Raw genomic sequence first — 15,162 nt, 5'->3', positions numbered from 1 at the left:
AACACGTAAATAGTGTGGTATTCATTTTTATGAATCCCTGGCACATCACCTACTGGGATACTCAGAAGCAGCTGCATCCACAGTATAAGCTAGTGCTGACATTTCTTGATCCGCTGTATTGTATCTCTAGAGACCCATATTACGGTTTCCAGTCTCTCCCCTCTCCCTCCACCCTCAAGAACACACAGTGCCTTTGTGACAGAAAAAAGGGCAGACAGGTTAAGTTTTGACAAGCGCTGACCTCTCCCAAAGAGCCTGTCCCTCCAGAAGCCAAAGGCAAGAATGCCAAACAAAATAGTTTGGCACGTAAATCTGGTACATGTGCCAGAGATTGCTGATCCTCTACAAGCTAAAACTTAGGTGTATTTGCGCCCTTTCTAGGAGTAGGACAGGGTGTCTTGGGAAGCACCAAAGATTGGATTCAAGAACTTTACACAGACCTGCCCCCTGGCCCAGGGAGAATAGTGCTGCTTACCATGCGTAGGCCAAAGTCTGCACGCAGAGATGGTTTTGATACTTCTGTAGGCCAACCATGAAAGCATGGGCTTTCCCCCATTCCTCTTGGAAAGAGATCAGGCTTGGCAGGGTTTCAGGCCAGATTCCAACCCGCACACAAGTCCAACGTAGGTCCCGCATCACTAGCGTGGAACACGCAGAGGTTTTTACGCTGCCGATCTGCGGGGAGGACCTGGGGGAAATGAGTGCGGCTCTCCGTGGGACTGTTTCCACTCTTAGGTGTGAGCTAGTACCAGAGAACTGTTGGGCTTGAGGAGTCAGGGAGTGGGCTGGGGGCTAGAGAAGCAGCGTGGCTCAGTGGATAGAGCCCGGGCTTTGGAGTCAGAGGTCATGGGTTCAAATCCCGGCCCCGCCAACTGTCAGCTGTGTGACTCTGGGCAAGTCACTTGACTTCTCTGGGCCTCAGTTCCCTCATCTGTCAAATGGGGATTAAGACTGTGAGCCCCCCCCCGTGGGACAACCTGATCACCTTGTAACCTGTAGAACTGTGCTTTGCACACAGTAAGTGCTTAACGAATAGCATCATTATTATTAAAGGACCCTGGAACTAGACAGGGCCGTTTGGGACCTGAGATAGGTCTCCCTGAGTGGTACCTAGACGTTGGCATACTGTTCAAGGTAAGGTTCGTGCCAGTTCAGCTGGTAGTAATGGAAATTCAATGTAATTGCTTTTATACCAGCCAAGCCGCAGCTACCAGAGAAAAGACACTTTAGATTCATTGCCACTAACCAGCCATGGCTAGGTTTCTTCTTAATTCCCCGTGCCACTCTTCTATTCACCTCGCTACTCTACTACAACCCAGCCCACAAACTTTGCTCCTCTAATTCTAACCTTCTCGCTATTCCTTGATCTTTTCCATCTCGCCACCCACCCCTCGCCCACAGTCAATCCCGGGCCTGGAATGCCCTCCCTCCTCAAATCCAACAGACAACTCTTCCCCTCTTCAAAGACTTATTGAAGGCACATCTCCAAGAGGCCTCTGACTCCCCTCTTCTCCCACTCGCTTCTGCATCGCCCGGACTTGCTCCTCCCCCGGCCCCGCCATCAGCCCCACAGCCCTAACGTACATATCTGTAGTTTATGTCAATGTCTTTCTCCCCCTCTAGACTGTAAGCTTGTTATGGGCAGGGATTGTGTGTGCTTCTTGTTATGTTGTACTCTCCCAAGTGCTTAGTCCAGTATTCTGAACCTGATTCCATGCTGTTGAGGCTAACTTCCCCGTCGATAGCTTTTGTGAGGACCGGAGATTGTTCGTTGGCCTCCCTGAGAGAGATGCTTCCACCAAAGCTGCTCAACTTTCCCCAGTCTATAGCCAGTTGATTTGTTGATTGCTTTCCCTGGTCACAAGCACCTGTGCTGCATTTATGGATTGAGAGTGTTGGAGAAAGGGAGGAAGTAGGAAAGCAATCACACTATAGTGGCATTGAGCCCCTTTGACTCAGGGAGCGACTCAATCAATGGTAATTATTGAGCCCTTCATATGTGTGGAGCACCGTACTACCTGCTTGGGAAAGTATAGTCCAGCAGAATAGCAGACGTGTTTCCTGCCTATAACGAGCTTACAGTCTAGAGAGGGTTTGCTTCATTACCTCCAAAAGCCGCTGCTGCCCAAGAACCAAGGAGTCCTCCAGGCCCCTACCCCTTCTGTGACTCCTTGGTACTGGGTTGTCTGTAGCTCCAACACAGAGCCAGTGGTAGCAATGCACTGAACTCGGGTGTCATGGTACGGATTATTTGAATCCTATGGGAGTTTTGGCTGAAAAATGGCTACGACCAGAACACTGACTTCCTTTCAGTTTGGCACTGCTATTTGTTTTGGCAGGAATAGCAGCTTGAGATATTTTAGTATAAAGGAAAAGTTCTAACGTTCCGTTAAGGGCGCTCATATTGGAACTTTGGTATTGAGTAGTTCTGAATGCTACTGCTTAAATTTGCTGTTTTGAGGTTACGAAATGGGTGTATCGTCGGTACGGCCATTATGCGTGCTTTTGCTAGGAATTTTGGCTAGTGCTTTTTTGGGGATTAGGGTACACTCATCTGACAAGCCAGTTTGGAATGATTTGAACAGGTGTATAGCCATTAGTTACCAGTGAGTACTGAAACACAGTTTATGAGGATGCTCATTAAAACTATTTGAAATTTAACTATGTGTTAATTGATTTTTGTTTTTTAACAGAACGACAGCCCGTACCAAGGCGGTGTATTCTTTTTGACAATTCATTTTCCCACAGACTACCCTTTCAAACCACCTAAGGCAAGTGTCTTTCTAAACTGTCAGCTTCTTTCATTTGCTTGCACTTATAAAGCAGATTTGGGAGAATTACCCCCTCTCTGTATATTTCTAAGTGTTTCTAAAACCTTGTCAGGTCTTGGTCTCAGTGTTCTGTACTAGATTCGTGCAAAGTGCTGTAATTTAAGGTTCAAAAGAATCTGGGGTGATTTTACCCCTGGGTTTTTAAATAAACATCTGGGATAGTGGGGACGAGGGCACCAGCCGAACGGTGAGGGTGGCTTTGGGCGCTGGGCTACCCAAACACCCTCGCGATAATAGTACTTGTGGTATTGAGTGCTTACTATGTGCCATGCGCTGTACTAGCCGCTGGAGTAGCTAGCACTCATAGCTACTCAGCTATTCTTCGCAGGGTCACAACCGGTAAGAAAGTGGTTCGATGTGGGAATTTTGCCATGTAGCTGCAGGAGGAGGGGAGTGAGGAGGGCAGTAGCAGGCCCCTGGGCCTCCCCTGGAGAAAGCATTGGGTCAGCCCTTCTTCCCCCACAGCTTTCCAAGCCAGTGGGTGCCCTAGGTGCTGCCTGTGAACCAGGGGACTTGCGATGAAGTGGACAGCAATGGTCGTCCATTCTTTCATGCTCACTTAGAAGCCTCGGAGCTCATCTATCTACCCTGGGTGGGGAGGGTTGGGGTTGGGGGAGAGAGAAGGTGTTTGGTTCCCCATCTTCTATACGGTTCTCTCTACAAATATGCCCATGTGGGTGGGGTGTATAGTCAAAGATGCACGCCTATCGCTGTACAGTCCAGAAAACAATCCACCTGTGCATTCACCAAATGCTTGGATACAGCCTAGCATTACTGAGTTTTGTGGGCTGAGAACAGATCTCAATGTTGCGCTTAAAACGTTCACAGTCTACCGTCCCAAGCACTTGGTACGGTGCTCTGCACAGAGTAAGCATTCAGTAAATGCGGTTGATTGAATTGAAACAACTTAAAGTGAATGAAGTTGTTAAAGTGTGTAAAGATTTTGGCCATACGTGCAAACAACGGCTCTTATTTTTAGAGTGAATATTACTTGGACTAGCAGTCACACAGATTCTCTTTGAGCCAAGATCTTAAAGTAGTCTTTTGGGTAGGTCCAGAAAAATCAACCTATAAAGTTTTCCAGGCCCCTCCCATGTTTACCGCTGTCACTGATGGCAAGGAGCATCTGCAGCCAGAAGTAGCACAGGGTAGTGGAGCAAATCTACCCCACTTATTTTCATTATTAAGAATTCCAAGTTCTGTTCCACTGGAATTTCAGGCCCCGGGCAGTTTGCGTATCTGCCGGAAAGGCATTCCCGTTTAGAGAACTGAGAGGCTTTACTTGCTTTAAATACTGTTATAATCGAAGAGTCTGTTATAAACCTAGTTTTAAAAATCTAAACGCGTTTTCATTTAAAACCATCTGAGATTTAGAAGTGAATTTGCTTACTTTTTCTAATTTGTTACAGGTGGCATTTACAACAAGAATCTATCATCCAAATATTAACAGTAATGGCAGCATTTGTCTCGATATTCTAAGATCACAATGGTCTCCTGCTTTAACTATTTCTAAAGGTAAAAAAGTAAATCAAAAATCTTCGTCTTTTCTCTGTAATGCTCGTTTTTTTGTTTGTTTTTCGGTTTGTATTTGAGCTCTATTCTAAGTTGGAGAGATCATCCAATGTGAAGACATATCTGGCCTCTTTATCCCGCTTTCCCTCCTGTCTAGAAGAATAATAATAATGATGGCATTTATTAAGCGCTTACTATGTGCAAAGCACTGTTCTAAACACTGAACTTTGCATGAGCTGGAAATTTGGATTTCAACATGCATTTCTTGCCAGAGATCCTGTCCAGTCTTGATCCTGCTGTGTAACCGCCTTGCTGTAAGCACAAGAGGCGTTTTGGGGGCCTTGGTTTGAAATTAACAGACTTGATGGCTCAAAGTCTCACCTGCCAGAATCTTGAATTTGAGATCTACCAGCCATCAAGGGACATGGACGTCTCGGGCTTCAAATGTGGCTACTGCTTCGTTTTCAGGTCCCTTCGTGTTTTTGACAGATTGTAATTTTACTGGATTTGTCGGATTACATGCCTTCACGACAGCGCCCAGAGCTCAGGCAGGTTGTGCTGGGATGGGAGGAGAGAGAGCATAAGACCACCCGTTCCCTGTACAGCCTCTGCTAATTTGGGCCAAGCAGACAAATGGGAACACCGTCCATGGCAAGAAATGTTTTTGTGTGCATAATTGGGGCTGAAATGCAACAAAATGGTACCGGGGCATTGGCTACCTTAATCAGGTATTACCGCAGGCTGTGCTGCCACCCTTCAGAAGCAACTACTTGTATGGTTTCTAAGGCCCACATTCTCTGCCACCCAAGCGTTGAAAGAGGGGCCAAGGTGGTAATAAGTATCCAGAGGCAGTGGCACAGGTGTGAGTGGAACCCAGCAAATATCCAGAATCACGGGATGCCCAGTGTGCCCTCCGGCATGGAGGCCAAGCCGGCCAGCCCAATAGTGCTCTACACTGCTCACGGTTGCTGGGCAGAACTAGGGAAGGCTTGGGAGCTCATTTCACATACACTAGTTAGGAAACCCTCCCTAGACCCCACAGCTCCCTTCAGTTACCACCCCACCTCCCTCCTACCATTCCACTCCAAACATCTTGAGCCAACTGTCCACACACACTGCCTCCACTTCCTCTCCTCCAGTTCTCTCCTTGACTCCTTCCAACTGAGCTTCACTCTGCCAAAACTGCCCTCTCAAAGGTCACCATTGATCCCCTTCTTCCCGGACCACACAGCCTCTACTCCATCCTAATTCTCCTGGACCTCTCAGCTGCCTTAGACCCTGTGGACCGCCCCTTCTGGAAACATTACCCGCCCTCGGCTTCGCTGACGCTGTCCTCTCCTGGCTCTCCTATCTCTTTAGCCGCTCATTCTCGATGTCTTTCGCCGGCTCTTTCTCTGCCTCCCACCTCCTAACTGAGAGATCCTCGAGGCTCCGTTTTGGGTTCCCTTCTATTCTCCATCTACACCCATTCCCTTGGAGAACTCATTTGCCCCCCATGGCTTCAACTATCATCTCTATGTGACAGTCTTCATGGCACTAAAATCTACCCTTACTTTCCATTCAAACTACTACTGCATTTATCCCTATCCCTGCTTGATGACTGCATCAGCCTTTTTGCTGACCTCCCTGTCTCCTGTTTCTCCCCACTCGGGGCCGTATTTCACTCGGCTGTGTGGATCATTCCTCTAAAATAAAAATTTCAGTCTGCGTTTCCCTACTCCTCAAAATCCAGCCACCTCCACGTCAAACATCAGACTCTTTACCATTGGCTTTAAAGCACTCAGTCACCTTGTCCCCTCCAGCCTTACCTTGCTGGTTTCCAAGCCAGTACACCCAGACGACCTAGAATCTACCTTCTCATTGTACCTCAATCCCTTCTATCCCAACACCAGTCCCCTTGCCCACATCCTGCTTCTTGCCAGGAAATACCTCCCCCTTCGTATCTGACAGACCATCACCCTTCCCACATTTGAGGCCATGTTCATTCATTCATTCAATCGCATTTATTGAGCGCTTACTGTGTGCAGAGCACTGTACTAAGCGCTTGGGAAGTACAAGTTGGCAACATATAGAGACGGTCCCTACCCAAAAACGGGCTCACAGTCTAGAAGGGAGAGACGGACGACAAAACAAAACATGTGAACAGGTGTCAAGTCATCAGAATAAACAGATGTAAAGCTAGATGCACACTGTTAACAAAATAAAATAAATAGAATAGTAAATATGTACAAGTAAAATAGAGTAATAAATCTGTACAAACATATATACAGGTGCTGTGGGGAGGGGAAGGAGGTAGGAGGTAGGGGATGGGGAGGGGGAGAGGAATGGGGGCTCAGTCTGGGAAGGCCTTTTGGAGGAGGTGAGCTCTCAGTAGGGCTTTGAAGGGAGAAAGGGATCTAGCTTGGCGGATGTGCGGCGGGAGGGCATTCCAGGCCAGGGGGAGGACGTGGTCCGGGGGTCGACGGCGGGACGGGCGAGAACGAGGCCCAGTGAGGAGGTTAGCGGCAGAGGAGCGGAGGGTGTGGGCTGGGCTGGAGAAGGAGAGAAGGGAGGTGAGGTAGGAGGGGGCGAGGTGATGGACAGCCTTGAAGCCGAGGGTGAGGAGTTTCAGCCTGATGCGTAGGTTGATTGGTAGCCGCTGGAGATTTTTGAGGAGGGGAGTGACATGCCCAGAGCATTTCAGCACAAAGACGATCTGGGCAGCGGCGTGAAGTATAGACTGAAGTGGGGAGAGACCGGAGGATGGGAGATCAGGGAGGAGGCTGATGCAGTAATCCAGTCGGGTTAGGATGAGAGATTGAACAAGCAGGGTAGCGGTTTGGATGGAGAGGAAAGGGCGGATCTTGGCAATGTTGCGGAGGTGAGACTGGCAGATTTGGGTGACGGATCGGATGCGGGGTCGAGGATGACACCAAGGTTGCGGGCTTGTGAGACAGGAAGGATGGTAGTGCCGTCAACAGAGATGGGAAAGTCAGGGAGAGGGCAGGGTTTGGGAGGGAGGATAAGGAGTTCAGTCTTGGACATATTGAGTTTTAGATCAATCAATTGTATTTGAGTGCCTACTGTGTGCAGAGCACTGTACTAAGCGCTTGGGAAGTACAAGTTGGCAACATATAGAGACGGTCCCTACCCAACAGTGGGCTTACAGTCTAGAAGGGGGAGACAGAGAACAAAACATATTAACAAAATAAATAGAATAGATATGTACAAGTAAAATAAATAGAGTAATAAATACGTACAAACAAATACATATATACAGGTGCTGTGGGGAAGGGAAGGAGGTAAGGCGGCGGGGGGGAGGGGGCGGATTTAGAGGGGGAGGAGGGGGAGACATCCAGATGGAGATGTCTTGAAGGCAGGTGAGACATGAGCCTGAGGGAGGGAGAGGGAGCAGGGGCAGAGATGTAGGTTTGGGTTTCATCAGCGTAGAGATGATAGTTGAAGCCGTGGGAGCAAATGAGTTCACCAAGGGAGTGAGTGTAGATAGAGAACAGAAGGGGACCAAGAACTGACCATTGAGAAACCCCTACAGTAAGGGGATGGGAGGGGGACGAGGAGCCCGCAAAAGGGACTGAGAATGAACCGCCTGAGAGAGAAGAGGAGAACCAGGAGAGTACAGAGTCCATGAAGCCGGGGTTGGATAGCGTGTTGAGGAGAAGGGGTGGTCCACAGTGTCGAAGGCAGCCGAGAGGTGGAGGAGGATTAGGATAGAGTAGGAGCCGTTGGTTTTGGCACGCAGGAGGTCATCGGTGACCTTTGAGAGGGCAGTTTCCGTGGAACGTAGGGGACGGTAGCCAGATTGGAGGGGGTCGAGGAGAGAGTTGGCGTTGAGGAATTCGAGGCAGTGGGTTCAAATGGCTTCTGTTCCAAGAGGTCTTCCCGAATAAGGCTCTCATTTCCCCATCTCCCGCTACTTTCTGTGTCACCGCTGCACTTGGATTGTACCCTTTATTCACCCCACCCTCATCCCCACAGCACTTACACATCTGTAATTCATTCTCATGTGTGTCCTGCCCCCTCTAAGCCCCATTTGGGCAGGGAATAGGTCTCCCAACCCTGTTAGATCGTACTCTCCCAAGTGCTTAGTACAGTGCCGTACATACAGTAAGTGCTCAGTAAATACCATGGATTGAAATAGAGGATCATACAAGTAATTTCTCCGAGCAGTCTCGTTTCGTCCTGGCTCGGAGTGAAATAAATTCAAACCTCCAGACCCACAGCCCTTAAGGTAATCAAAGGAAAATCTGCGTAATCCATCAGTAGTATTTACTGGGCACTAACTGTGCAGAGCCACAGTATTTTCTTCAGAAGAGGTTACCTGTAATTGGAACACTTGCTCCTGAGAGAATAAGGAATTGGAAGCTTTTTCCTAATGAATTTTGGTTTTATCTGACTGTCAAATGAAAAACAGTATTATTGGTAAAGGAGAACTGAAGGTATCTTTATAGTTAATCAGTAGAACTACCCCTTCAAGTTTCCTTACCGGAATCGATAGATTCATGAGCAGCTTACAGAATACGGTCTTTTGAATGGATGAACAGAGCAGGGTACTGTGCAGTTTCTCATTCCAGTCTCTAACACAGTGACTACTGCTAGTTTTAGAGGGGTGTTATGTTCAAAGACGAGAGCGTTTAGCTTTTACATTCCTTCACTGCATCATTTGTGACTACAGTTGTGGGCCGTTCAATCCCTGAATCCTAAAAGTCTAATCTGGAATTTTTTCAACGTCCTGAACTGTCAGTGACGCTTGCAGGTTCAGCCGCGTTTGAAAACCTTGTCTTGTTTTTGTTGTCTTGTAGTTCTTTTATCCATTTGTTCACTGCTATGTGATCCAAACCCAGATGACCCCCTAGTGCCAGAGATTGCACGGATCTATAAAACAGACAGAGACAAGTAAGTGTGAAGCGGCTGGAGGACGGTACACTTGTATGATTTCTGTGTAAAATGATTTTGTTAGTGGTGAGTCGTGGTGAGTTAGTGGTGATGCTCGCCATCCGCCCCGAGGACGTGATTCTGGCCCCGGAGAAATAACAGCCGGTATGTGCAGGACTCTACCAAGGAAGTGGAAGCTCTATAAAGCCTTTCTGGAATCTTTTTAGCCTTGTTGCAGCAATGTGTATTTCCTGGCAGGTTCAAAATTAAAGCATTTCACCATCCACTAATGATAACCTGACTTTTTTTTTTTTAAGGATTTAGAGATGAGACACAAAATAGTAACATGTTCACTACATCACCTGTTCACGTAGGTGGTATCTTCATAATCAGTTTTTGCCTTTTGTTTAGGGAATACAAGTTATAATCAGTGTGTATTTGCTACAATTAATAAAAGTATACTTGTTCAATTAGGTACAATAGGTTAGCAAGAGAGTGGACAGAGAAATACGCTATGCTGTAGGGTAAGCGTATCTGCCCTCTATTGTGCATTTTAACAATGGGAACTGCCAGCACTTGAGTGCTGCATGCTTTAAGGCACCGAATTAACTAACAAAAGATAATGGATGCAGCAGTTACTGAACCTGAACATTTAACAGCTTGATCTGGGTTTAGTGTGAAAGCATATTGGGTAGTCATTTACTGCTTGCAAATATTCTTGCATGGCAAAACAAATAGAGAGGCAGTATTTCCTTCAGTATGGATGTTTTCTGTAGCTTTTATCAAACTGGTAAGTTTTTCATAGCTGCAGTGGTTTCACCCTTCTTAAGTCCAGAGTTTTAACAAATTAAAGAGTGCACTACAAAGCTCATTCCCAGGCAAGAATTAGATACAATCTTATGTAAGAGAGACATTTAAAGCGTGTAATTAAACTGAAATTTTATTACTGACAAGCATGCATTAGTGTAAATGGTATGAGCCTCTCTACTTGTGTACCAGTATGTCTTGAGAAGTTACTTTTCCAAAAATAAAGTGCTGATGTAGTTATGCTAAATGATTTTGAAGTTCAGAAAATTAACTGGACTACACACGTGCCATTTTAAGGTCATCACAGTGTAGTAGGAGGTTTATTGCAGCTGCAAAACCATATCGACCCAAGACCTTTTACAGCCAGTACACAGTAAGGTAGGCTGACTTTGGCTGAACTTCCTTGGAGTTGAATGGGTTCAAGGTATTTAGTGTATCTAGAACGAGTGAGTTTTATTCCCCCTTAAAGGCACATCTGAGTTCTAGTAAATAGTTTTCCTCCTGATGAATGAGGGGGAAAGCACATAGTGACACACACACACACACACACAAAATCACACATATAAAGCTGTCCTAAAGGGGTCAAAGATGACACTAGATGAGGGGGTATATGTCGGCCTGTTAATAATGATTGGTGAATTTTGTCTCATGCCAGGTTGAGAGATACAGGGAACAACAGAAAGACCTAAATGTTGTTCATAAAGTCCCCCAATACTTGCCATGATGTCTTACGTGCCACAGTTATGTAACGTATTATGAGTGGCTAGCTGTCCCGTTTCTAGGGAAGTTAATATGGCTCAGAAAAATACTCCTTTTGGAATTTTGCTATTTCAGGGGTCCCCCCCCCCCCCACCCCCACCCACGGACCACTTGAATAAGGTCGTATTACTTCATTCCCAGTATGGGTTTTGCTAGATCCATATGTGGGAGGAGTAAATTTGGAGGAAGTGGAAACTTCTCCTTCCACCCAAGTACTTTAAATGTATTTTAGAATTTTGCCAACCAGGAACTTCTCGATTAAAATTCTTTTCCTACATTATTTACAGGTACAACAGAATATCTCGGGAATGGACTCAGAAGTATGCCATGTGATGCTACCTTAAAGTCAGAATAACCTGCATTATAGCTGGAATAAACTTTAAATTACTGTTCCTTTTTTGATTTTCTTATCCGGCTGCTCCCCCTATCAGACCTCATCTTTTTTAATTTTATTTTTGTTTTGTTTTGTTTACCTCCCTCCATTCATGCACATGCTCATCTGAGAAGACCTAAGTTCTTCCAGCTTTGGACAATAACTGCTTTTAGAAACTGTCGAGTAGTTACAAGAGACCAGTTGCCCACGATTCAGAATTTTTTTAAAAAAACGGAGCATGTGTAATTATGTGGCCAATGTCTTCACTCTAATTTGGTTATGAGACTAAAACCATTCCTCACTACTCTAACAAAAGCTGAAGATACCATCTGAGGGGAAGGGGATAGATGCTCAGTTGTCACATCCAAAGACGCAACATTCCCGTAGCTGCATCCACCTCGTTTAAGCCTAAACCTTCCAGTGTTAGAGATTTGAGGTCTTTTGAAATAACTTTATGCTCATAACTGGTGTGGCTGGAGAATTGGTACTGAATTTATAGCATCGGCAGAACAGAAAAACGTGATGTATTTTATGCATGTCAATAAAGGAATGACCTGTTCTTGTTCTACAGAGAATGGAAATTGGAAGTCCATTGTATTCCAAAATAGGGTCTTGAACATTTTTGTAATTTTCATTTAAATTTTGTTAGGAGGCTTGGAGCTATTAGTTAATCTATCTTCCACTACACTGTTTAATATAGCACTGATTAAAATGATGCAAGTTGTCAATGGATGAGTGATCAACTAATAGCTCTTGCTAGTAATTGATTTATTTTTCTTCAATAAAGTTGCATAAACCAATGAGTTTAGCTGCCTGGAGTAATCAATATGGGAAACAAAACCTTTTGTAAACGCAAAGCTGTTTTTTTTGTATCTACTGTTGGGATCTGCCTCATTGTTTGACCTCAAATAATGATGTAAAGTTCAACAGAGTGACTATTTTGCCATGTTCAGTTAAAATCCTCAGTCTGTTGCGGGCTGACACATTGATCAGCCTGGTGTATGCAGAATTAATAAGCTAATCTGGTAGCGTAGCTTTTTAGTATGCTGTATCTGACCCTACGGGCCCCCAAGTTTGGGGATGGACCTGGGCTTCTGTGGGTGCTGAAATGGGGTGCGTTGTGGGGGGCGGGGGGGGGGGGGGGGGACACTAGATGGCCAGGTGTGCTCTGTTTGCTGACTGAGAAGTTTTACTTCCCCTTGTACCCCTGAGAGCTAAAAGAGCTTAACGCGGGAGAAATCATGGGGCAAAAATTACAGAATAAAGTACTGTTTTGGTGTGGGAGTTGTCCTGAGGCTGTGTTGAAGTGACTTTACTATGTGGGATATTCAGTATCCGTTGAAAAGCATTTGTTCTGCCATTTTACATTAGTAAGCATTTTTGATGCATCAAACAGTTATAGATCTCATTTCAGGTGACCTAACGTGAATGAACAGATAAATTGCTATTGGATATATATATAGATATATATATATATTTTTTTTTGGTTTGACAAATGCCGTCTATGCCAGTTTAACTTTTGTAGCAACCAGGGAATTACCAGTTGTCATTCTCTCCACCATCCCTCCTGCTTTCCAACATGTAGTTTTACTTGTTTTCTTTTTTCCCCCCAGTTTTTTTTTTTGACTGTCCACTGCTTTAATGGTCCTGTACTATCACCAACAATGCATCTGTGACTCCAGTACCACATTTTGCACTGCTTACAGTTATGTGCAATCTGATTCCTTGTCTGAACACAGATGTGGAAAGCTAGATGTAAAATAAATGTTAAACCTTAATTTTTATAAAAATTTGAATATGTAGTTTGGATATGGTTTATTTATTAAGGTTTTTTAAAACGGAAGTGAAAAGCATGTTTGCAAACCGTCTCTAGTTTGCTGATTCTGTAGGAAGCGTGATTTTTGGAAGAGCCCTCATCTTAAAATGGAACCGTTTATTGGTTTTTGTCTCCGTTTACCATGCTTTGGATTATAATTCTAAATCTTTAGGTTTATCTGGCAGTATTTTGAAACGTAAGAGCAACCTAGGTTTTCCTTTTAAAGAATGAATATTCTTGATCGGTGCGTTCAAGCATTTGCAAAAATAAGTTGCAGAACTCGGCTTGCAAGAAACCGCCTTATTTTTTAAAATGGCAAGTGCTTGGTGTAAGATGTCAAACCTATTCAGGACATATTTTCCATGTGATTGTGCAGAGCTAATTCGATTATTTTTTTTTTTCCTGTGCCAAAAAAATGATCTCAAATTCTGTACTCTTGCGGTTGATGTATTTACAGGCTGGCACCAAAAAATGGCACCTTTCCCCTCTTATGGAGCTTTTGCCTCCATTACAGTTATCTTCTCTCTTCTCCCCCCTTACTCCCCCCCACATATTCCCCACTGGCTTGAATTAGTTCGCTTGAACATTAGTTACTACTTAAAGAATCCATGTAAGATTTACGAAGTGTCTCTTTTTAAAGTAGATCAGAGAATGAACTGGCTGGAAGGGATTGTAAGAGGTCAGTCAGTGTTGGAGTGCTTTCTGTGTGTAGAGCACTGTACTAAGCGCTTGGGAGAGAACAATACGCCACATTCCCTGCCCACAGTGAGCTTACAGTCTAGAGAACATTTACTCCAGCTCCCTGCCTTTAGGCAGATCAGTAACTGCAAGAAGACGGTTTCTCAGTAGTAAAAATGAGGAGCATGGGGGTGGATTCACACCAGTTTAGAAATACCATGTACTGTCAGCTGGGATCTAGACAGCTTTCACATCCACTAACCCTAGGGCATTGATTTATATTCCCTGCTCTAGATGTATGTGTTGAGAGGCGATTGTGCTCTTTAGTGATTGCTAAAACCAGTGTCTGTGGAATAAATTAACTTTTTGTCATTTGAACACCTCTAGAAGTAGACCCTGTACTTGAGTAACTCATTTCCCACAAACCCACGATCTGAAAGTAGTGACACGTTTTGCTATTTTCTTCATTTCTTTGCTCTTCAACACCAACTGGTGGTGTGAATGCCGGGTGGAAATCTGAAGTAAATGTGAAATAAACTCAATAGCTTTTCTTATATGCAATATATTAAGAATAAGGGTTTTGTTGCATACTGCTTGTAGTTTTTTTTCCCCCTAAAAATTGAGATCGGAATATTTTAAAGATGCTATCGTGCTTAATAGAGGAATTCTGTTCCAACTGGTCTTTGTCACTAATTCTAATTCAGTTTAAAATGGTTTCATGAATTTACTTTCCATTTTGGCTCCTTGGAAAGCTTGTAGTGAGCTGAACAGATGAGAAAAATCATTGGGTGTACCCAAAACTGAAAGTCTGAATCATGTTTACTAATGGTCTCAGGAGTAATGAAACTGTTTTTGGCATCAGTACCAACACATTGTTAGCTAAAAGTACAAGCACTGTAATGCTGTGTTATTCATTTTGAAGTATGACTCAAAATTAGATTTGTTTTGTTAATGGACACAACATAGTTTCTCAATCTCTGCTAAGACTCTTTATATTACATTTTGAGTCAATATTTGCTTTTACCTTATTTTACGAAGGACTAACAGCAATCATCAAAACCTTGTCTTGAGAGCAGTGCCTGCAGAATTGTAACCGAGTTGATCTTAAAAGGAATTGTGACTATCATTAAAACAACATCCTTGAAAACAGACACCTGTCTTGTGCAGTAATTCCATCTGACAGATGGAACCCAGAACTGGACAAAGTTCACAAGTTCAATTAATCAGTGAAGACAGTGAAACTGGACTTAAAATGGCTTTGAAACGCTCAAGCCTTTTGATGTTAAAACTTGCTTTTCATTTGTTTCTTAGTAACAGTACTAAGTCAAGTCTGCTTTCCTGGGAAAATATACACAGGCGAGAATTACACAGTCCCTGGTGACCCCAAAGGACTCCATCTAAGGAAACGTAGGGTAATTACATAGCAGCTGTATTAAATCTTCTTTGCTGGCTACATTTCATCTGTATTGTTACTTTGTGTAACATCTACCAAACTGGGTGTCTGACATGCAGTG

At 44.4% G+C, this 15,162-nt stretch overlaps 1 protein-coding gene across 4 annotated transcripts in view; it reads left to right on the top strand.

Annotated features, from left to right (window-relative positions):
* UBE2D3 (ubiquitin conjugating enzyme E2 D3) overlaps positions 1-11,954 on the top strand; it is a 40,111-nt gene extending 28,157 nt beyond the window's left edge. The window contains exons 5-9 of one of the 4 annotated variants that reach the window (XM_038769162.1): positions 2,694-2,771; positions 4,241-4,346; positions 9,143-9,236; positions 9,690-9,739; positions 11,069-11,137. In XM_038769162.1, coding sequence (XP_038625090.1) covers positions 2,694-2,771; positions 4,241-4,346; positions 9,143-9,236; positions 9,690-9,738 — 327 coding nt within the window. In that variant the 3' untranslated portion in view covers position 9,739; positions 11,069-11,137. Of the gene's footprint in view, positions 1-2,693; positions 2,772-4,240; positions 4,347-9,142; positions 9,237-9,689; positions 9,740-11,068 lie in introns of all 4 variants that reach the window. The other 3 variants (XM_038769164.1, XM_038769163.1, XM_038769165.1) reach the window with 3 other exon arrangements.
* Positions 11,955-15,162: the final 3,208 nt, after the last annotated feature.

The sequence above is a fragment of the Tachyglossus aculeatus genome, chromosome X5, assembly GCF_015852505.1.
Source record: "Tachyglossus aculeatus isolate mTacAcu1 chromosome X5, mTacAcu1.pri, whole genome shotgun sequence".
NCBI lineage: Eukaryota > Metazoa > Chordata > Mammalia > Monotremata > Tachyglossidae > Tachyglossus > Tachyglossus aculeatus.
This window is presented reverse-complemented; position numbering and strand designations above follow the sequence as displayed.